Below are 23,553 nucleotides of genomic sequence, written 5' to 3' on the forward strand. Positions count from 1 at the left end.
ACATTTGGTGTATCACATACCAGAACACATAGGTTCTGGAATAGATCTTTCAGGGTCGGTTGATGCAGGGCTCAACAGAGTCATCTGAGATCCAGATTCTTCTCATCTCTCCGTTTTGCTGTCCTCAGCATTGGCTTCATCTTTAGGATGTTAACAAGAAAATCGTGACAATTCTAGATGTCACATCCAGACATAACAATTTCCAGAAAAAGAAGAGACACGATCTCTTCCTATGATTCTCTGTAAGAGTAGAAAATTGTCTCAGAAGGTGTCCCCAACATGTCTCATTGCTCAATATTGGGTCATGTGCCCGCTCCTGAAACAATCCTCATGGGGAATGGGATTGGGCACTCCTTGAGACAGGAGTGGGGTCAGCATTCTCTGAGCACATGATTAGTGGGGTGCTGTGGGCTGAATTGTGCCTCCCTCCAAATTCATAAGTAGAAGCCCTAACCCCAGTACCTCCAAATGTGACTGTATTTGGAGATAGGGACTTTAGAGGTGAATAAGTTAAAATGAGGCTGTTAGGGTGGGCTGTAATCCAATGTGGCCAGTGCCCTTATAAGAAAAGGACATTTGGACTCAGAGAGACACCAGGGGTACACAGAGAGGAAAGACCGTATGAAGAGGCAGCAAGAGGGTAGCCATCCAAAAGCCAAGGAGAGAGGCCTCCAAGGAGACCAACCCTGATGGCCCCTTGATCTTGGACTTCCAGCCTCCAGAACTATGAGAAAATAAATTTCCGTTGTTTAAGCCCCCCAGTCTATGGGATTCTGTTGTGGCAGCCCAAGCAGACTAGTATGCAGGGGAAGGCTCTGTTAGAAAGAAGGAAAAGAGCTGTCTGGTAGGTCAGCCAATGGCATCCTCTACAGTAGTAGACAGCGAGAAAGGAAGGGGCTAGGAATAGATGAATACAGCTTAGAGATAAATGGCCCGAGCTTTGGAGTCAGATAGAGCTGGATTTTGGTCCTGGCTCTCTCATTTTCTAGCCGTGTGGATTTAGGCAAGCTTATTACCCTCTCAAAGTTTCAGTTTCCTCAACTATAAAATGGGGATAATATGACACTGTGGTTGACAGAATAATGGCCCTCTGGAATCTGTGAATATATTACCTCACATGGCAAAAGGGACTTTGCAGATGTGATTAAAGTTAAGAACCTTGAGATAGGATGATTGTCCTGGATTATCTATGTGGGTGTGCTGTTTTAAGCCACTAAGTTTGCAACAATTTGTTATAGCAGCCATAGGAAACTAATACAAACACCTGTGTCAAAATGGTTATTGAGAGGATTCAATGAAACAGTCAATTTAAAGTCTTTGGCACGGCGCCTGGCCCATATTTAGCCTTCAATAAGTATTGCCTCAACAAACCCCCAAAATTCTATAGTTGAGGAGGGTACATGAGAGAGTCTGAGAGGCGTGGCATAGGAGGAATTTGGCAAACCTCTGCCAGCTGCCATCTGCTGCCCTGTGGCTGCCTGCTCTGGACACAGCACAGCCTCTCTCACTGTCCCCTCACCTGGTATGCTCCATAGCAGTTCTGTTTGTTACCACTGCTGCCAAGGAGTGGTTGCCATCTACTCCCCACCCCAACCCCAGCCTCCTTGAAGGTTTCCTATAATTTCCAAGGAGAAGGCACCAGGAGTGCTGGGGCCAGGCAGGAGGGCAAGTCATTCAGTCACTCATTTTTCAAGTAAATGCTGACACTTCCTGCCCTCCTTGGTGGACATTGCTTCTATTAGTAACATCTCTGAAGTGGCTGTTGGAAAAAACTTCTGGAAAGATTCCAGAATGTCTTGGATCTGTTTACAGAAGATCTCAGCAAGGAAAAGGGGAAATGGAAAAGAATTGTGGGGATGAGAGGATGAGGAATTCACCCCTACATCAAAGGTTTAGATGCCTTCTTCAGACTGTTCTAGGTGCGAGGGGGACACAAAGGCAAAAAGAAAGACAATGTCCCTGTTCTTATGATATTTACATTCTATTGGGAGGTGACAGAATGTAAACAAGTATACATCAAGTAAACAAGTTTACATTGGATTATGATACAGGCCATAAGGAAAAAAAAGAAGATGACAATATAGAAAACGGCAAGAGGAGGAGGATTCCTTCAGATTTTGTTAGGAAAGACCTCTCTGTGAAGGTGACATTGTAGCTAAGACTTCAAAGATGAGGCGATCCCCCCACCTCTGCCTGCAAAGCCCTGTAGATAGGTATTCTTGGTTGCAGGAGTGCATATGCCAAGGCCCTGAGGGATGCAAGGAGAGAGAGCTTGGTGGGCTGATACTATAAGCATGGACAAGAGGGTCAGGATGAAGCCGAGAGGGAGCAGGGGTCAGATCTCAGGCTGTGCCAGCCATGGTGAGGACTCTCGGTTTACTATAACTGCAGGGAATCTAATGAATCAACAGCAGAGGTGCTTTGTGTGTGTGTGTTTTGTTTTGTTTTTGTGGGAGGACAAAGGATAGAGAAACCTACTATTTCTTCCTATGTGTGGATCTTTTCAGCTAGTGATTTCCTTATTCAACTAACAGTTTCATGCTAATAATGGTCAATCGAGGGAAACTTGTTGACTAGATGCTCATCCTCTTCTCAGTAACTACTAAGTTTTTGGAGCACTTAATTTGTATTGGGCTCTATGCTAAATGCTTTGCATTCATCACTTCATTTAATCACCAGCCAGGATATGGTACATTCTATTATTTTCTCCATTTCATTGATGAGAAAGCAAGGGCTCAAAGTTCAGCAGGTAGCTCTAGACACAGCCAGTCAGTTATGGAGCTTCACCCTTGGCTTCCCTTCCACCTCCACTGTTAACTGCTCGCAGTCTGTGCAAAACTCCCTATCATCAGTGACTTCTTCACTCACCAAGTGTGATGGCATTTCCTTAGAACTGTTCCTCCCCAATTTCCCTTTTGATCCTCTTTTTCTTAAATTTCTCCCTTTTCTGGCTTCTATACATTGGGTTCCCTTCAAATGCTCTCTGTTCCTTTTGAGCTGTCCTCTTCATCCCCCACTGGCTTCTCCTTCTACCTTCTTTCTTTGGGTGGTCATGCCCCTGATTAACACCATCACCTGAAGGTGGAGCTTTCATTTAACTTTTCTGCTAAGATTGAGACAATCACTTCTAATTTCCTGTCCTAGCATTTTGTAAACAAGTGTCTGTTTTTTCAATTGACAGTAGTTACTCAGCACCTACCATGTGCAAAGCACTGTGCTAGGTACTGGTGGGAACACAATGGCTGGACGGGAGCTGTGGGGCAGTGGAGTAGGCTTCATTGGTCACACAGCTGCATCTCCAGAGCTTAGCATAGGGCCAGGCACGTCTCGGCGCTCAGTAAATATTTGTTGAATGACAAACTTAGTTGGGGAGGCAAACTTGCACATAATTGGCTCTAATTCAAGGTTGAATGAAGAAAATGTTGTAATAAAGATACTGTCAAGTGCTGAGAGCCCAGGAGAGTAGGTGAGCAAGGTGAAGGCTTCATGGAGAAGACATTGGCATTGAGCCTTTAAATCATCCTAAATCCCAGGGGGTGGTTCAAGAAATAACAAGTGGTCTGGGGTGCTCCAGCACGATGCGGAAGGTAGTGAAAGATGGGTGAACTGAAACTTTGTTTCAGGACTCTCACCGTGGCGCCAGTGTAGAGAATGACTTGTTTGGGGAGAGATTAGAAGTGGGAAGACCAGTAAAGAGGCTGCTGCACCATCCAGAAGAGTGGTTGCCTACCCAGGCGAACGGCAGAGAGAAAGCAAGAGGGAGGGTGAGTGCAAGAATACTGTAAAAGTAGAATCCATGAAGCTTGGCATTTAACTAGATGAAGGGATATAAGAAAAAAGCAGGACCTAAAAATAACTTTGAAGTTTCTCACCAGAGTGACTACATGATCATGGTAAACATTTCCCAAACAGGGAACAGTGGAAAAGCGGCAGATTTGACAGGGACTATGGAAGAAACCAAGCTTTGCTTTGACAACTTAAACTGGAGATGCTGGTGGAGCAAACAGGTGGAGATAGCAGAAAGCTGAAAATAAAAGCTAGAAATTTTGGAGCTTTAGGTGATGACGGAGGCAACTCGACACCATGGGAGATCCTATGATTTCTGGGAGACATCTTCACTTAAGCAGAAAAGAGGACTGATGGCTGTGGGCACCTTTTGAACATTTTTATCTTTCTGTCCTGTGGAAATCACAAATTCAGTGTGTCCAAAATGGAATTAATCATTTCCCACCAAATCTGTTTCTCTTCTTTGCTTTTCTAGCTGTGCAATGGCATTGATCACTCCCTTAGTCACGCTGGCTCAAAACGTCAGTCTCCTCTCTTAATTCTTTGCACAATAAGTTTCACCTGTAGAAAATTATGAAAATCCATGAAAATAGTGGATAAGAGATATAGTCATTTATAATGGAACTATTTTGGATGATGTGTAGTACATCATTCTGGTTATATTCCTAAGCAAGTATAGATTTAATTTCCTATTTACATGAATAGAGCCACACTCTACATTTTTAGAGTATACACCATTTTTATTGGAGTATGATAGTCATTCAGAAAAGTACACAATCAGAAATCGATGACTTTTCATGTCATTAAATATTCTTCCACATCAATTTAAAAAGGCTGCTAGGTATTCCATCCATAGATGTACCATAATTTGGATAACTAACTCCTGTTGGAGGATTTCAGGCTCTTTTCTAGTCTCCTCACTCCCCCTCCCCCCCAATCCTGCAAAGATGAATTAATCTGTATTTAACATTTTTGTGCCGATTTCCAATTTTTCCTTAGAATAAAATTCCTAGAGTCAGAATTTCTGGGTCATAAGGCATGTGCCTGTTTAAAAATAAACTTTTTATTTTACAATAGTTTTAGGTTTACAGAAAAATTATGAAATGTCTATCGACAGTTCCTATATACATCACACCCAGTTTTCCATATTAACATCTTATATTAATATAGCACATTTGTCACAATTAATGAACCAGTACCGAGACATTATTATTAACGAAAGCCCTTACTTTATCTAGATTTCTTTAGTTTTTAACTGATGTCCTTTTTCTGTTTCAGTATCCCATCCAGGATATCATGTTACATTAAATTGTCATGTCTCCTTAGGTTCCCCTTGGCTGTGACAGTTTCTCAGACTTTCCTTGCATTCTGTAGAATGTCCCTCACTGGGGTTTGTCTGATTTTTTTTCTTCTATTTAAACTGCAGTTACAGGTTTTGGAAGGAAAGTACCATTAAGATAAAATGCCATTCTCAGCATAGCATATCTAGCCCACATAGTATCAACATGATATATTACTGTTCATGTTAACCTTGATCACCTGGCTGAGGTAGTGCTTGTCTAGTTTCTCCACCAAAAAGTTACTTATTTTTTCCCCTTTCCATACTGTACTTTGGAAGGAAGTCACTATGCACAGCCCACATTTAAAAAGCTAGGAGTTATGCTTCAGGGTGCAGTATCTACATAAATTATTTGGAATTCTGCACCAGAGATTTACCTCTTCTTCCCCATTTAACTTATTTATATCATATTCATATCATTACTTTATAGCAGTATGGACTAACAGATATTACTTTCATACTTCGAGTTATAATCCAATAGTACTTTACTTGCTTTGTTGCTCAAGGCATATGTATTTTTAAAACTGAGTAACTCACTACAAAGCTATCCCACGAAAGGTTGTACCAACTCTCACGCTTAAGGATGAGGAGGGATCTATTTCCCCCCAATTTCACACACTCCTTGTAAAAGTAGGTCAGCAAGCAAGGGCGAGGCCGATGTCCCTCTCTAGGGCCCAGCTTCCTGACATCCCCGAAGAACATGAGCACATCTAGGCGGGATGAACGTCCTTTCCTACGTGAGCACCTCCAACCGCGCCCGTTCTGCTTCTACCCGCCGCCCCTCCTCGCCCCCCAGCCCCTCCTCGCCCCCAGCCCCTCCTCGCGGCTTCTCCACGGCCCCGCCCTCCCTGGGGCGGAAGTGGGCGTGGCCTAGGACAGGAAGCGCCGTGCCGGGGCGGGCCCTCTCGCGCAGCCAGCCCCTCCCACTCCGCCACCACCCCACCCCTCCGGCCCAGACCGGAAATGAGGTCAGAGAGGGAAACCCCGGCGGGGAGACTCGGCCCCGAAAGCGGAGGCCGTTGGAGGTGGCCGCGGCAGCCGGTGAGAGGGCGGAGGGGGCGGAGGGTTAGGGTGCAGGGGCTCGGCGTTAGCGGGGATCGGGGCTCCCGGCTGCGGCGGGCAGCAGGGGTGCCGTGGGGGCGCGGAGGCCGGCGGGAGGGGCGAAGGTGGCAGGGCCTTGCTTTTCAGGGCCCATCGCCCCCATCTCGGGGAATGAGGGTCGGGCCGTCTCCGGGCGACAGTCGCCTCCTCTCCTTTCTTCTGTCTGGCGACAGCGTGAGGGCGCGACAGCGTGAGGGCTTGGTGTCCCGAGCCGTGGTCGCCCTGGTCCTCGGGGGCGGGCCGGGGCGTGGGGGAAGAGTCCTTCGAAATACGCTTTTTCTCAGTCTGTGGCCTTGCTGCGACCCCCGATCGGAGGGAGCTTGGTGGCCAGGACTGGTATTTTGGCAGTTTCCGCCCTGGAAGGGCTGACACCCTGCCCCTGGTGAGCCCTAGGGAGAAGTTGCCTCCTGCCTTCTACCCCCACCCCAACCCCAACCCCCACCCCCACCCCCACCCCCACTCCCACCCCAAGCCTGTCTTCCCCTCTGACCCTGCGCCTGCCTCTCTTTTTACTTCTGCTAGTTTCCGTTCCTCCCCTTGCGTGACTCAGCCACCCTTTCTTCTCCCCGAGTGCTTGCCTGGACCCGGGGTCCTCTCGGACTGTGCACCGAAACTAGAGGTGTGGAAGTCCCGGGGTTCTTCTGTCACCTCCTGTTCGAATTGCAGCCTTTTAGGCAGGAACGGATTCTGCACAAGCATTCAACTACGGGTTGTTTGGTAACTTGGTTCCAGGTTAAAGTTTGTACAGGTCCACTTGAGTTTTTAAAGCAGTAGTTCTTTAGTAGGGAAAGAGAGAGAGCCATGCTGCTCCCACTTATCTATTTTGGTCTTAGGGACAGTTGTCTCCTAAACCCCCGCCATGGAGTTTTAAACTACGTTTTATTGCTTAAAGGGATGTGGTCATTTTATGTGTGTGGCTTTTGACACTTTGAGAAGTTTTGTTTGGGTGGTGGCTTTCGAACTAGGTGTCCCCATAGCTGCCACCGATGTGGCAGATAAGCTAGACGGATGTTTTCCTGCCTTTGAGTTCGTTGGCATGGGGACAGCATGAAAATAGGTTTTAGAAAGTCTTTTGCAAAATGTAAACTGCATGGACGGAAATACGGTCTGAGAGTGGCGCCACACGCAGTTTTAAGCTCTAATTATGGTCTTGAAATACTTTGGGCTTAACAAGGGCTGAGGAAAAAGTGCTAATTTAATATGTATGTAATTAGATGTTGTGCAAATTATATTAGATCTTTCCCTTTAAAGGGGCATTTTGAAAATTGCTCCTACTGCTTTCATCCCTTAGAAGGTTTGCCTCTGAAGTGACCCCTGAAGAATGATGGTTAGACAAGAATGAATAGAAAAATAGGAGATTTTGGAAAACAGTTAGCTAGAAATCTTAAAGACTCCGCCCAGCCCATCCCTGTCATTTTAGTCTTTATATCACATTTTTCTGTGATTGTCTGGCACTGAAGCACATAATTAGAATGATCACTTAATTTTCTGAAGGATGGCGAGAAGAGCATAGAAGTTGCTAATTATTCAAAAGTATATGACATACTCTATAAGGTTCTTTACCTGGTGGCTTCTAGGTGATAGGTGAGACCAGAATGAGTGCAAACTTAGTCTCTTTTTTCCATTCAGAGTACAAAGCTGGGACGCTGCAAATTCTTGGATCACTAAAACTGCAAGCATTCTCCCTTAAAGTGTGTCATTACGTTGCCTTTCTGTTCCCTGCCATAAGCATTCCTGTGAGTGACCCCAGACCATAGAATAGTCCTTCATCCATGGTTCTGAAGTTGTGTGTTTTTCTGTTCCTCTCTGATGAAACATTTTCTTTTTTTTGTTTATCTCATCATCAGGTAATTTAGTGACAAGTTTAATTGGGGAAAAAGGGAAAGATTTATTCCCCTCAGTTTGCTTGTTTTTCCTGATATCCCACTTGTCATCTGGTGAGCATTCGAGTTTTTGCGCTTAAGAACATACTGACTTCAGGCGTTTAACAAGGGCCAAACACCTATTTTTAGTGGCTTAAGGGAGCATGGCTGGTAGGAGCAGAGTCTAAGTGTAGCCAGATGAAAGGTGACTTTATTTTCTATAGATAGGGTGGCCTCTGCGGTGCCATGATCTATTTTATAAAATTATTCTAAACAGATCCTATTCAGGCTTTCTTTTTCTTTGTTTGAACTTCCTTTTGGCAGATGTGGCCCCATGGATGAGCTGGTACATGACTTAGCCTCAGCCTTGGAGCAGACATCTGAGCAGAATAAGCTTGGTGAGCTGTGGGAGGAGATGGCACTGAGCCCCCGGCAGCAGAGGCGGCAGCTCCGCAAGCGGAGGGGCCGGAAGCGCCGCTCGGACTTCACTCACCTGGCAGAGCATGCCTGCTGCTACAGTGAGGCCTCCGAGTCAAGTCTGGATGAGGCCATTAAGGACTGTCGAGAAATGGCGCCGGTCACCAATTTTAGTGACTCTGATGACACAGCAGTGGCCAAACGGCACCCAGCTCTCAACGCCATTGTTAAGAGTAAGCAACATTCTTGGCATGAATCTGACTCCTTTACTGAAAATGCACCTTGTCGACCACTCAGGCGCCGGCGGAAGGTGAAGCGAGTGACGGCAGAAGTGGCTGCCAGCCTTCAGCAGAAGCTCAAGGTGTCAGATTGGAGCTATGAGAGAGGCTGCAGGTTCAAGTCTGCTAAGAAGCAGCGTCTGTCCCGCTGGAAGGAGAATACTCCCTGGACCTCATCAGGTCACGGGTTGTGTGAATCAGCAGAAAATAGGACTTTCCTAAGCAAAACGGGAAGGAAAGAAAGGATGGAGTGTGAAGCAGATGAACAAAAACAGGGCTCTGATGAGAACATGTCCGAATGGTGAGATCTCCCTTACTAAGTCAGAGATTTTCCTGGCTAATTTTATCCAAAGTACATCCACAGTCTTGATGAGTTCAACTTTCTTTGAAACCAGCCTGTGTAATACTGACTTGGTAGCCCTCTAACCAAGCAGCTAGTGTTTCTAGCTTTTTAAAGTACATTCATGCTTCTGTTTCCCTATGTCAAGAAGGCCGTATGTAATAGAAACACATTTGTTTCTAAAAGTTATTTAAAAAGTGTACCTCAAATGCATAATTTAAAAAACAATTTACTGCTGTTTATGCCATGTAGCCCCTATGTGGATATTGTTAGAACCAGGGTCTCAGCAGAGGCTTGTGTGTGTGTGTGTGTGTGTGTGAGTGTGAGATGCTGGTGCCAGGCATGTGGAGTTTGTCAGTGTTCCTGGTAAGCTCCCTTTACCCGTTAAGAATCGTGGCTTTAGATACTTGTGGGCTATAGTTTTGTTCTCTGCTATTTGCAGTTTGACTGTATTGGATTTATTGCTTATGGCTGACCTTCAAGTTTTCTACATCCACGGTAGGCTTTGAAAGTAACGGTACTGAGTCCCATTGGTCTTACACCAGATGCCACTGAGCCAGGGAAGTTTGTCTGTAGTGAGTGGTGTTTAAAATGTCAGTGCAGTTTTTGTTGACTCTATTTTTTATGTCTCAGATAGAGAGTCCTAGGAACATTGGTACTCTGCAGCTTGATACTTTAATATTAGTATTAATATTGATGTGTGATGTCTGTTTCTGTCAGTGAAGATGCTGTTGGTGTTTCAGACGGGGTGGTTCTTTGTGGTGAGGGGCTGTCCCATGCCTTGCAGGATATTTGGCATCTCTGCGTTGTTCCCACCCCTCTTCATAATAGCAAGCCAAGTGGATTGAGCACTCCTGATTGAGAGCCATTGTATTCTGTTATTGTTCATATTAGCTAGCATTTATTAAGCACTAACTGTATGCCAGGCACTATACTATTGTGCATAACATATATTCTTACTTAATTTTTGCAGCTCCACTGTATAGTAGGTATGACTATTTGTATTTTATAGAAGAGGAAATGGAGGTCAAGAGCATTTAAATATTTTGCCCACGGTCACCCAGTGGCAAAACTAGGAATCAAACCCGATTCCAAAGCTCAGACTTATCCACCGTGTTTTGCTGCCCTTTGAGTTTGCCTTTTCCCTGGCTCTTTTCTGTCTCATCTTAACTTTTACAGCTGTAGGATGTATGACCTTCCTAAGGACTTTGCTTCTACTGAAGTTTGTCTGAAAAACAAAGACATAAATTTTAAGAACTCTGAGCTGAGGCTGTGTCAGTAACAGGAAAAGCTGTTTAGGTCTGTATGCCTGTACCTTTCATGGGCAGTTTTTAATCCAGCTTTTAAAATTTTTCTTACCATCCTTATATTTGTCAGTCTGCACAACTAGGTAGGCTTATAATTTCACTTTCCTAATTTTTCTCTAATGTATGTTCTAAGGCCTATTTACCCAATTTATATGTGTAATTTTGGATTATAGAGATTTTTTTCCTCATCATGCTCTTTTTCATCAAACAAGAAATGCTTAGTCAGTTGGTAGCCTTTCACGATACCGAAACCCTCAGTGGAGGTGTTCAAGTTTGTTTCAGTATCGAGCATACATACCAGACAGTAAGCTTACTGTTGAGAATGGCGGTTTTAATCATAGCTTTTTGAGATGATAGCTTGTGTCTGTTTCTTCCCCAGAATTTCTTGTTAAACTATGACATAATTGTGTATGTGAAAGACTGTTAACTCTGTCTACTCTAAGGTAACAGCCTGAGTGTGGTTCCAAAAGCAGAGCCTGTCATCTAGCAGTGAGGCCCTTCAGTCTTTCTGGTTGCTCTTTATTCTGGACATCTATTGCACATTACAGGCAGGTGGTGATAAAACACATTCTAGTTATCTGAGAGCCTGGACACATTCAGGTAGGCTGCAGTTCTTATGAATTACCCTTTTCAAGTTGGGGAGAACTGCTTCCCCAATTTGGGCTGTCTCCCTGGTCCATGACTTCAGAGTTCTTTCAGGAATGTAGATGCCAAAGTGCTGGTAGTTATGAGGGAATAATGGATGGAGTGACAGCAGGCATGGAATATGAGAAAAATTCTTTAGGTCTAATTATTTAGGAGTTGAGAATTCATCTTGACTTACTGATTCATCTGTAGTTACAAACAGAAGTACTTTGTATTTTTTTCCTCCTATATATCTGCTTGTTAGTCTTTGACTGCATATTATGTTCAGCATCTGAACAGTAGAGTGGAACTAAAATCTGACCTCAATTATTAAGCACACCTTATAAGTAGGACTAGCATTAGAGTGTGTTTAAGTAGATAATAGTTTATGATTTGGATATATTGTCTTGCTGAGTTGATTCTTGTCAAAATTTTCCTACTTTTTTCTGCATTAAAAAAATGCTTTGAAAAATCCTCTTGGCTACTCTTTCATAAATCTGCTTGGATGTGCCAGTTTGTTCACATACAGATCAAGGTGTAGAGCTTTACTTTTTGTCAGTGACATTGAGGGCTGTCAGAGTACGTGATCCAACTTGTAAAATTATTAGGATGAAGTTGATCATTAAGCCTAGCTTAGATAGAATTCTTTTCAAAAGCATGTATTAGGTGTTTTAGGTTCAAAAATGTATGTCTCAATCAGAGAGCTTTATTTCTAATTTCCTTAAATTTGCTCTGCTGACTAAACATGGAGTACTTTTAAGCTTAACCAATAATTCTTTTTGCTTTTCTCTCTCTGTTCTTTCAGTTCTATATCAACCAATCCCTCAAGAGTTCTGAGGAACTGAAATGGTTATGATGTAATAGTTTTTTGTCTGCAAAAAGATGAATTATTATTTTAATATTTTTCTGTGCATGTGTGTTCCATTCTAAAATGGAACAACTCTTTTGTAAAATTCCTTTCTACTGATCTTTATTCAGATGATCTAAATAGCAGATATTAATTAGGTGATTCATAGCTTCGCTTTGTTCTCTTCCTCACTAACACATCGTTCGTTCGTTCTCTCGAATATATAGTCCAGCTGCTTTTCTTTCGTAAGTGAGTCGGTTTGGTGATGGCCTGAAGTCACAGTCAGGAGCTTTCCTAAGGTGATGTATTAGAAGCTGATCTCCCCGGAAAGAAAATTTCCCTTTCTCTTGGAAGGCAAGTGACAGAGATAGAGTGCTAACCCTCCCCCTCCTTCTCCAGCCCATGCTGACCTTCTGCGGCCCCTTGGTGCCTCTTGTTTTCTTATTTTTATAGAAAATCAATATCCCTTCTGACACAAACAATAGCTCAGAAGCAAGAATAAATGGGAGAGAGCTGAGATCTCTGTCCATCACCTCTCACTTGAACTCCCCCAAACTCTTTAATTATGAGCGTGCTTTGCTCCAGGTGTTTGCGACAGTGAAATTGCTAAATGAGGACCATTTTAACCAAAGATTGGGTGATCAATAACACTCTGTAGCAGTAGCTTGTTGGATCAATAGCATTCATTATTTCATGGTTAAGGTAAGTAGCCTCCTTTGCAAGTGGAGGTCATTAATCAGGGGTTACTGGAGCTGTGCAAAATAATATATGTGGTAGGTCGAGGATGCTCTGTGTTCTATTTTGTAAATAGGGATGCTGATCAAGAGTCTATTTACCGTCATTGCAAATGGTACTATTGCATTTGAGTTTTTGAATGGCTAGCATAACGTGTTTATATAGACTCATTCAAAGTTCTGCTGGTATAGCCTATGGAACAATGGAAAAAGACAACCTGAGAGGTGGATTTAATACTGTTGTATTTGAAGATCTGTCTCTTGAAAGAAATGTCTACCTCTTGAAAGAAAAGTTAGGGTTATTCTGTGTGACTCCAGAGGAAGGAACTAGGACTCATAGAAAGTACAGAGAGTTAACTAATGCCTCAGTATGAAATATAACATTCTAAAAATTAGAACTCTGTGAAAGTGAAGTGAATTGTTTATCAGGTAATGAGTTCTAGATCACTGGAGGGATTCAAGCCTAGGCTTGGTGACCCCTTACTGAGTTACTGTAGGGATTGAACTGAATGAGCTCTAAGGTTCCTTGCAACACTGAGATTCTGTAACTCTTTTCATTGTATCTCTTTCCCATCATTGTAACTTCATATTTTAAAAAGTATCTGATAAGTGGCCTCAACTGCCCACTCAAATACTTATGCAGACGTAAAACATTGCAAACTCACATCGCCAGGAGCTAGGACTCATAGTTGGCCTATGGCCGAGATTTCCTGTAACTGCAAGGCTGATAGAACTGCCCTGGCGAGTGGGATTGAAAGCCCACATCAGCAATGCTGAGCCTGCCCTGAGGGTAGATAGTGAGACCCTGCTTAAAGCTTTCTCTGTGGTCAGCCCTTGGTTCAGAAACGCAAGGTCCTTTTCAGTCAGAAAATTGGGCAGCTGTGGTTTGAACTGAGTGTTCTTCCATGCTTTACTTGCCAATCAGTATCTCTCAGTTTCTGTTTGGAGGCTATGACTCCCAGAATACACCCAGATAGGGAATCTTAGTGTTTTCTGTGTGTGTATTTGTATTTTGGGGGAGGAGGCAGCCACAGTGTCTTGAGTCCTGAGAAATATAGTCTCCAAGAAGAAAGTTTACTGTTGGCGTGGGTAGAGAAGGAAAAAGCATTCTTACTAGTGCGTTCTGGAAATCCTAGTGTTTTATATACCTTCATTTGTTGCAGACTGCTGGAATGGGGTGAGAATCAGGCAGTGAGGGTTAGAAGAAGATGCTCTCTCAGTCCAGCATAGCTATATGAGATAAAAGCCTACCAGTGACACTGGGATTTAGGCTAGGGGCTCTGCATGTCCTCTTGGCCAATTGTAGATGTGAGAAGAGCGTGCTGCCTTATCCAAGGGGGAGAGAATGGGAGCAAGGGTAATTTACACACCTTTTCTGCTGGCAAATACCGGGTTCTAGGTAAACCAGTCCTCAAGAAGAGACCTTTGAACAAGTTCTGCAAAATAAGGGAAAGGGGACATCATCTGGAAAGTTTGGAGGAAGAACACATCTTTGAAAATGATTGCCAGTGGAAACCAGAAGAACATTTTAGAAAATCTTCATTAGGATGCAGGAAGATCTAAACACTTCAAAACAGGGAGAGCAAATCATAAAGACAAAAAGATGGCTATTTGAAAACCCAGTAGTATGGAAGGAAAAATTATAGGGAAATTTGAAATGCAATTACAATGTAAAATGAAGGACAGTTCATCCTGCAGCAAGTTGATGATGTGGGAAACTTCAGAAACCCTCCCAAAATGGAGAGAGAGGAGGTAAAAATGAGAGAGAAAGTGATAGATCTGGAGGACAGAGGATAGAGGCCCAGTCTGCAAGTGTGTAAATATTCCCAAGGGAAAAACCAAAGCATGGGAAGAGCGATTTAAAAAATATAACTGAAGAGAAAAAGTGTTCCTGGGTTGAAAAAATTAAGTATAAAGATTAAAAGGGGAAACCAATGAAGAGAAACATCTGCCCAGATGTATCCTGGCAATATTTGCATTCTGCATTGGTGGTGGGGGTGGAGCAGGTATAAAGCAAAGTCTTGAAAGGGGTGAAAATAAGGCTGGCATTCACCACCACAGTACAAAATGTGCGGGGCTACATTTGCCGAAAGAGTTTTGAGGGGGAAAAGTTGTCCTCCCACCTTCCCCACCCCCCCGCCCCCGCGGCCCCCGGGATTTTGTTTATAGCCAAGACAGATTCCATATGGAAAGTCAGCAGAAAGACGTTCTCAGATATTCAGGACTCGGAATATATGCTCTTTAAAAGTTTACTCTGAAAAGACATTTTGTCTAACCAGAGATGACGCACCGTTAGCTCTAAGAAAAGGTAAGTCTTAAAAGGATGGGTAGACTCTTTAAGCCACAGCTGCCCGCTCAGTGGCAGAGCCCTGAGGAAAATCATTACCCCTGTAAAGTACACCTGATTGCAGCGGCCATGCTAACGACCCTGACCCTGGAGGGGTGTTGCCACCTTTCATGGGACCATCTGAATGAAACTGGAAAACACACTCCTTCCTTTTACATTCTCATAACTTACGGGAATAATTTTGCAATGAGTGTGAGGTGTTTCTCTGAAAAACCTCTCCCTCAGTCACGTTTCCTTTCGGACTCGGAAGTCTGATTACATAAGGTTACAAATGTACCACCTCGACCTTGGAAAAAGTAGGGAAAAAATTGAGCAAAGATGTCTTTGGGTGATGCATCTAAAAGTGACATTTTTTCCTTTCTGTTTTTCTGAATTCTAAGACAGTTTTTAATTTTTGTTAAATGCATTATTATTTAATAAAAAAATTAAAGTGAAAACCCCTGATTTTTTAGCATGATGATGTAAGCCATAAACTCTATCTTGCTTGTTTCTTTTAAAATTAGGTGTAAAAGACACCTCTTATTCAAGCTACTTGGTTAATAATCTTAAATGGGTGAGAAACCCAGGTGATAACTTATTGATACCAACTTGATTATAGATGATAAACTAATTCTTTACCTCCTTATTGTGATTGAGACAGGAATAAATGACTCTCATTCAGTTCTAAATTTACAGTCTTCTGTGATTAGGAATATGAGAGAACTAGTAAGCTCTCAGGTCAGAGGACAGGCCTTGTTTTCTTCTCCTAATTGTGGGAATTCAGCAAGATTTGTCTTACTGAAACTTGAAGCTTCTCCTTAGGGCTAGCAATCAGGGAATTATTTTCAAAAAAGAATTCACAGGGAGCCAGCCCCGTGCCTGAGTGGTTAACTTTGCGCCCTCCGCTTAGGCGGTCCAAGGTTTTGCTGGTTCAGATCCTGGGCGCGGACATGGCACCACTTGTCAGGCCATGCTGAGGCAGCGTCCCACATGCCACAACCAGAGGCGCTCAGAACTAGAATACACAACTACGTACTGGGGGGCTTTGGGGAGAAGAAGAAGGAAAAAAAATTCATAAAGATGCTGTATTATCCATTGCTGCAGAAAAAATTGCCCTAAAACTTAGTAGCTTTAAATAACAGATGTTTATAGTCTTGCAGTTCCTGGAGTCAGGAATCCGGGAGCAGCTTAGCTGGGTGGTTCTGGTTCAGCATCTCTCATACTGATACAGTCACATCGTTGGCTGGGGCTGCAGTCGTCTAAAGGCTCCACTGGGGTTGAAGGATCCATTTCCAAGCTCACTCACAAGGCTGTAGGCAGATCTCATTTCATTACAGGCTGTTGGACTGAGTCTCAGTTCCTCTCCACGTGGGCCCCTCCACAGGGCTGTTAGCATCCTCCAGACACGGTAGTTGCCTTCCCCTAGAGCAAATGGTCTGAGCGAGGACAGAGAGCGCGCCCGCACGAGCACGCCAGCTAGCCTAGGTGCTCTCTTTCGAGTGCCCAACGTGGAAGCCACAGTCTTTTATAAAGTAATCTTGGAAGTGACATACCATTACTTCTGCCTGTGCTGTTGGTTACACAGACCAACCAGGGTGTGAAATCCCAGGCGCCTGGGACCGTTGGGGGTCATCTGGGAGTCTGGTTACGACAAATGGCTACTGTATTCTGAAATTTTTTCCTAACTTAGTGTGAAGCTAAATTCAGGAATAGTGTTCTCAGACTAATACTTCCCCAGAACTTATTAGAAGAATGTTTTTATTTTGATTTCAAAGGCATTTGGGAACTGTAAGGGTAAGCAGGGTGTAGATCCGTGAGAGTCTGTTTTGTTGTATTATAAGTAAGTATACTGAAGATGAGTATTTATTTTTTAAATTCAAGATCTGGCATTAAGGGGGAGAGCTTCTTTCTGAAGTGTGTTCGTCATTAGTTTTCTTGGTGTTCAGTGTATATGATATGTTTTTAGCTGATAAGCAGTAGTAGCCAGCACAGCTGGAGTTTCAGCTGTCTGAATGTTTTAAGTAGCAAAAAGCAAAGGAACACTCTTTCCCTGGTTCCATTAATCTGTTTGCATTTCAGAGGAATGAAAATGAGAAGTGCTGAAATTCACTGTCATAGGAGTGGAGAAACATGGGATTGACTGAGTAAATGAGGCAAATCTGTCTGCCCCATCTGTATTTTAGTGGCCATTCAGCGAGCAATGGGCCTTGGAGAGGTGCACCGCTCTGGCTCCGGTGATTGTTCGCTGTGTATTGTTGGGCAAGTTGCTTAACCTCTCTAAGCCTCATCCCTTCATCTGTAATAGGAGGTTGACATTGTTCCCTCACAGAGTTTTGGGGTAGGAGAAATGAAATAATGAATATAAAGCACTTAGTGCTTTGCCTGGCCTATAGTAGACTTCAATAAATGATATTATTGGTATCAGTAATTAATAATAACCTTCTATATTAATGGTTTTACTAATAATCTCATTCAAGTACCAAACCCCTTCTTGAGATACTTGTAGTTTAGGTATCTGCTGAACGCAATGTCTCCCTCTCTTGGATGAAACCCAGTGCAGGAAGAATACCAGATTTTGTAGGCCACATTTTTTCCATTTAAAGTGAAAATAGATTTGAGGCCCATAGAATTTTTTTTTATTGAGGTATAATTGAGAATTCCATAGAATTTAGATTATTATTTTAATAAGAGTGTCAGTGAGGAAATTACTACTGTTAACCTCTAAAGTAATAATATTTGGGCGTATACAAGAATTAGCATTCTAGAAGTAGCTTTGGACTCTTGTTCTTTGCTTTTTTGTATAATGCTCTAGAATTCACAAAGTGGGTTCACGTGCCTCGTGTCAGCACATCCTGAGAACAATCCATCCACCTTTACGTGCAGGAAAATAGGATTAGAGAGTGAAGTGACATGCCACACAGGCTGTACAAGGGGAGGAATAGCGCTGATGTGCACAAGTTCGTGCCATTTAACAATTACCCAATGCCTGTTGTGTACCAGGTGCTATCATGGGCATTGGGAACATTGAAATGAGCAAGATACTTCCTTCTTGCCCAGTCTGGAGCTCTCTCTTCCATGGTTATAGGATCTTCTTTCTGCCTGGGCTAGGCAGGGAAGGGTGTACAACTCTCGAGTAGTTTCATTTCTACCACTTTGCCTGAAGGTCCAGCTGCCTTCTCAAGGTTCCTAGGATCTGGAGGCCTCAGACTGTTTGAGGCCCTGGCCCAGCCCTGGCAAGGGAGTGACATTGTTGCTTCTGTGGAATGTTGACCTCTGCCCTTGGAAGCTGGCTCTATCCGGCAGAGGTGCACAGGCTCCTCTCCTCTGAAGTGGTTTCCTTTAACATGACGCCTTGCCTCCTCCATCCCTCTGCTTTGTTCATCACTCTAGATACGGGTTCTCAACTTGGGCACCACTGACGTTTTCGGGCCAGATGATTCTCTATTGTGAGGGCTGTCTGTGATTGTAGGGTGTTTAGCAGCATCCCAGGCCTCCACCCGCTAGATGCCATAGGACACCAACTCCCCCACCTGCCTCCAAATTCTGACAAAAATGTTTCCAAATGACCTTGGTGGGGGTGGAGAAGAAGGGGGTGCAAAATTTCTTCCGGTTGAGAATCACTGCTCTAGATGTTTCTGGTACTGAGATTGGATTTTTACTTAATTGACTCTGCTTTTACCAACATGCGTGAGTTTCAAACTTAGAAAACTTAGTAAGACCAAAACACTGATTTCTTCTATAGAATAAAAATACTGTAGTTTAAAACTGAGGTTTTTGCTAATTGATGATACTACCCTTTAATTGCTCCTCAAAAGGGCAAACAGTTCATTTTCAGAACTTGGAAAGAAGAGTAGTTCAGATGAAAGCATTTTAAAGTTAGTACCAAAGTTTACAATGTTTAGTTAACAGTGTTTGCCCTGGAGTTATTTAAATGGACAAGAGGTATCAATAGTGTTTAATTAGGCTCGTTCCTATGATCATCAGCTTCTCTGAAAGTGGATGCATGCTCAATCATCTGCTCTACCCAGAGCGCCTTGAATTACAAAGACATTCAGAAGGGAAGGTTAGATGGATAGATGTGTGATAAAACAAAACAAAGCAAAATGTTAATTGCAGTATCTAGGTGATGGAGTGTGAGTGATAACTAACTTCTTTCAACTTTTTTGTATGTTTGAAAGTTTTCATAAAATGTTGAGGAGGAAAGCCTCTGGAACTGCTGGTTTGGTTGACTTTCTTTACTCTCCTGTTATTTCGGTTGGATGTAGTTCAGTTGCTGTACTATCAATATTGTAATAATTAGGTAATACAATTGGTGGTCCAAAATCCAGGCTTTAATATCATTTTGTCTTATTTAAAATGATGGCTATGCTGCTGAATTAAGTGTGAGAATGTTTATTATTGCAAACCATTATAGAGAAGTGTGATGTATTATTACTGTTTTTACTCACATCTGAATATTTTTGAGACATTTTCTAACTTCTAAAAGGGGATGATTTCCTCAGTATTACCAAGATAAATTCTAGGCTTGCACCATCCCGTATTTGCAGAATATTCTTCGTTGGAAATCATTCTTCTCTCTACCTTTTCACACCCTCTCTCATAGTTTAGACTAAGTTTTATATAAATTGCATGCATTTAATTGACGTGTTTCTTTGTTAGTTTTAGTGCTGGTTATAGCAGTGTCTTGTATATGGTAAATACTTAATAAATGTTTACTAAGTCAGTGAGTGAAGATTTAAAGAGAAATGGGGGCGGGGAATCCTTCCTTCTCTTTTTCCTGTTAGAGACTTTTTATTGCCCCAATTTGGGATTGAATTTTTTGAATGATGTACAGATTATTTGTAGAGTTAATACATTTCTGCTCCAAAATATTTTAGAAATATTCTAGGAAGATTGTGGTATGCAAACTATTTATAGATTAGAATCACGTGAGGACAGGCTCCCGAGGCAGGCAGGAGGCATTGATGCCTCCAGGAGTTGCTGCCATTTTGGGAAAAGACAAGATTTCATCACCTGCCGTCCTTGTGGGCTTTGTCTTGTTACTTTTTCTGGAGACGAATAGAGGCTGAGTTTCTGTCTTCCTGACTAAGCTTCAGAGGACCACAAGTGGAGTGGACACTAGAGGTAGGATCACATTTTTTTCTCATAAAAATGAGGAACACAGCTTTTTTTCCTTGCCTAGTAAAAAGGCTCATAGCCAAAAAGTTATAAACAAATTTGAAGGTTTTGGAATAGGAAAAATACATAGGAGCCTGACATCTTTTAACTTTTTGACTTTGTGGTCTACAAAGGTGCTAAAGAAAATTGTCTTTAGTGAAAGATAGGAGCTTATTTTTAACAGAGTATGAAACATTCTGTTAATTGGCTAAATTAACATTTTATAGCTGACTAAATCATTATTGAATCCTATTGATTAGATATGTAAAAAAAAATCATAATCTCTGAGCCAGAAGTGAATGAAGGCAGCAGGACTGGCCCACTTTGGCCTGTAAGTTGGAAAGGGGAATATTTGCTTCTACCTAACAGCTAGTGCTACGTTTTGGCGTCTGTATTGTAGTGTTTATGTGCAAACATGCTGTGAAGTCCCCATTTTCTTCCTCCTCAGCTAATTAGGCGAACAGTTTCTTACATATGATTTGATTTCTACAATGCAAATTCTTCTGGGGGAATAAATAAAATTAGCAGATGCCATCAGATGAAATAGTCATTTCCATATGCTGGTAAAATGATGATACTTTTATGTAATAAGTGTTCTGTACGACATAAATTATTTTCTTGATGAAGAAAAAACATATCTCCCTTGATCACAGCCTTAAAATCCTGGTGATATTTTTGACGTCTTTGCCATTACTCTAATTAACTATATATAGAAAACTTAGAGGCACATTTAGTCCAAGCTCTTTCAAGAACAGTGAGTCTCCTTAAATGCTGTTGACAAAAATAGAAAATGTACAGTGACAGGAAGGTTTTAGGTTACCAACACCTTGCTTGATCCAGCAGATTTCTTTGAGCTTGCCCCCTTTATTTAGAATATGAGGAGGGAGTGGAATCCTTGTAAAGGGGATCCAGGAAGCACTGTATCTTGTAGTGCTTACAGGGCATGAGAGGGGAAAAGACTTGACAGACTTTGCAACAAAGCAAGAGTTTTAAGTTTTTAATTGAAAATATTCAAACAGAGGGCACCGTAGGCATTGCAGAGTGGAACTTGTAATAATACGTGGAGAGCAGGGATCAGCAAACTTCCTCTGTAAAGAGCCAGATAGTAAATATTTTAGGGCTTTGTGGGTGCTATATTGTCTGTTGCAGCTACTCAGCTTTGCAGTTGTAGTGTGAAAGAAGCCATAGTCAATGTCTAAATGAACGAGTGTGGCTGTATTCCAATAAAACTTTATTTATGAACACTGAAATTTGAACTTCACGCTGTTTCTGTGTCACAAAATATTCATCTTTTGATTTTTTTCCCCCCAGTGATTTAAAACTGTAAAATACATTCTTAGCTCATAGGCCGTACAAAAAGAGGTGACAGGCTGTTGTTTGCTGACCCCTAAATCTTAGTCCGTGATACTGCTAACCAATAAAACATGTGACATGGGGGTGGAGTAGGACATCTGTCCCACGGTCTGCCGTGCTTTTTTAATATCAAGCAGGACTTAAATATCCCTCCTTAATATCAAGAGGAGTTAAAAAATATAAAATTTGCCTTATCTTTGAGGAGAGATGAGAAAAATAAACTAGGAAGATGAGAGAATGTGTAGCAATTCTCAGTGGAGTCAGAACACTGGTATTCTTAGGAATTTGCTAAACGTCCACCGCCACGACTAAGTTCAGCAGGCGCAGTTCCTGGAACACAGAAGAAGGAGGAATGCATCCTCGGTGAGGATGTCTTCTGGATTTTAACCGCAGAGCTCTTCGAAGAGTCTAAATCTATCAGAATCCAGCAGTGTAGTTTTGTGAGACATTTCTTACAGTGACACCTGAGAATGTTCACGCTATAAGTACAGGAGACAGTAAAATGAAAGAACCTTTAAAGAATCGAGCATGTTTTATTGGCTCTTGCTGCAACAGATCTCTTGGACCTGTTATTCAGAGACAGGCTTAAGTGAGGACAGGACTGCTACTTAATTTAACCAGCATTTTTAGGATTTAGTGTTGGCAAAATATTTGGAAATGTTGCAAAATACAAAATATTTCAGAGTTTTGACCCAGAAATGTAGACGGGGATTTTGCCAAGCCTGCTTTTTATGCAGCAACGTGAGAATGTTTCTTCCTTGCTTTAGTTTCGTCCATCTTCTAGAGCAGGTGACAAAGATTGACTGGCTTGGATGGAAACGCTCCCAATCAAAGGTATAGCTAATATTGTAAAAAACAGAGAAATTTTTCTTGAACCAGATAAGGAAAATTTGATGAAGATTTGGTGAAGGAAATGCAGTATCAGAAGAGGCAGAATCAGTTGTTAGCAATGGCTTGGAAAATGAAGCTAGGAGACAAAAGTTTTATTTCAAAGAGTTCCAGTGGAATTTGTTTTTATATTTTGATTTTTAACCTTAATATCTTTTTCGAAAATGAGTTTTGTTGTATCCACTTGATATCAAGGAAAACGTTACATTTAGAAAATAGAACTTTTGTCATACTGATTTTTTTTCCTGTTCATGGATTTTTGTTTGCTGCTTTGTAAATGGGAAAACTTGAGAAGTGCTAGATGTCTTAAAGTTGGATAGCTTCATTTGAAACTCAAAGTTGACATTTAAAAATAAGATGGTAAATTTGTAAATTTGTGGTGTTTAATATACCAAACCAGGTTGAAATTACCTCTGTGAGCTTTAATAAATAACTTTCTTATGCTAACCTAAGTGACTTTAGATATTTTAAAAGTACTTTGACATGTAAGTAAAAGTTTTAGAATTCTCCTCTTCTTATATTCCTTTTGTTTGGGGGAAAATAAACTTTCCCCTGTGACTTAACTATGAAATTTATGTTTCTGATTGGCTAATGAGCTGGAGTGAAATTAGGGAAACTTGTGATCTTTCCATTTGAAAACCAGAAGAGTGGACAGTGCTTTGTTTTTGACTGAGGCTGACGTGTTCTCTTGTGTTTTACTCTGTTTTCAGTGAAACCAGCAGTGTCTGTAGCAGCAGTGACACAGGGCTCTTTACCAACGATGAAGGACGGCAAGGTAATCTTGATCCCAGCTTTGGGGCATTGGTTCTGGGAAGATCCTAATGATTATAGGAGTGACGCCCTGAGAATATGATGGTTGTCTGTGGCAGTGGTTCTCAAATCTTAGGGCACATAAGAGCCACCTGGGCAACTGTTAAAACTGTAAATTCCTGAGCTCCTAGAAGTCAAATAGGTCTAGAGTTGGCCCCTGGAATCTGCATTTCCCACAAGCACCTGTGGTGACTTTTATGCAGGTCGTTCAGCCTTTGAGAATCATTGATCTAGGGGGTTAGAGTGTCAAGGATGGGACTTTGGGAAGTCGCTTTTTATTAGAACCAAAAAATATCCTAATACACTCTTTCTTTGGGTGTTAAGACATTTGTATTTTCACATAGGGAGAATTTATTTTTATAACCTTATTTATAAATGGTCATA

At 42.1% G+C, this 23,553-nt stretch overlaps 1 protein-coding gene across 5 annotated transcripts in view; it reads left to right on the forward strand.

Moving 5' to 3' along the window:
• Window positions 1-6,009: 6,009 nt before the first annotated feature.
• Window positions 6,010-23,553, forward strand: part of GPATCH2L (G-patch domain containing 2 like) — a 60,793-nt gene continuing 43,249 nt past the window's right edge. For all 5 annotated transcript variants that reach the window (XR_011432243.1, XM_023628148.2, XM_023628147.2 and 2 more), the window contains exons 1-3: window positions 6,010-6,166; window positions 8,413-9,084; window positions 23,070-23,134. Coding sequence is in view for 4 of the 5 variants with exons in the window: in XM_023628148.2 (XP_023483916.1) it covers window positions 8,423-9,084; window positions 23,070-23,134 (727 nt within the window). In the remaining variant the exon portion in view is untranslated. The remainder of the gene's footprint in view (window positions 6,167-8,412; window positions 9,085-23,069; window positions 23,135-23,553) is intronic.

Source organism: Equus caballus, chromosome 24 (assembly GCF_041296265.1).
Source record: "Equus caballus isolate H_3958 breed thoroughbred chromosome 24, TB-T2T, whole genome shotgun sequence".
NCBI classification, from domain to species: domain Eukaryota; kingdom Metazoa; phylum Chordata; class Mammalia; order Perissodactyla; family Equidae; genus Equus; species Equus caballus.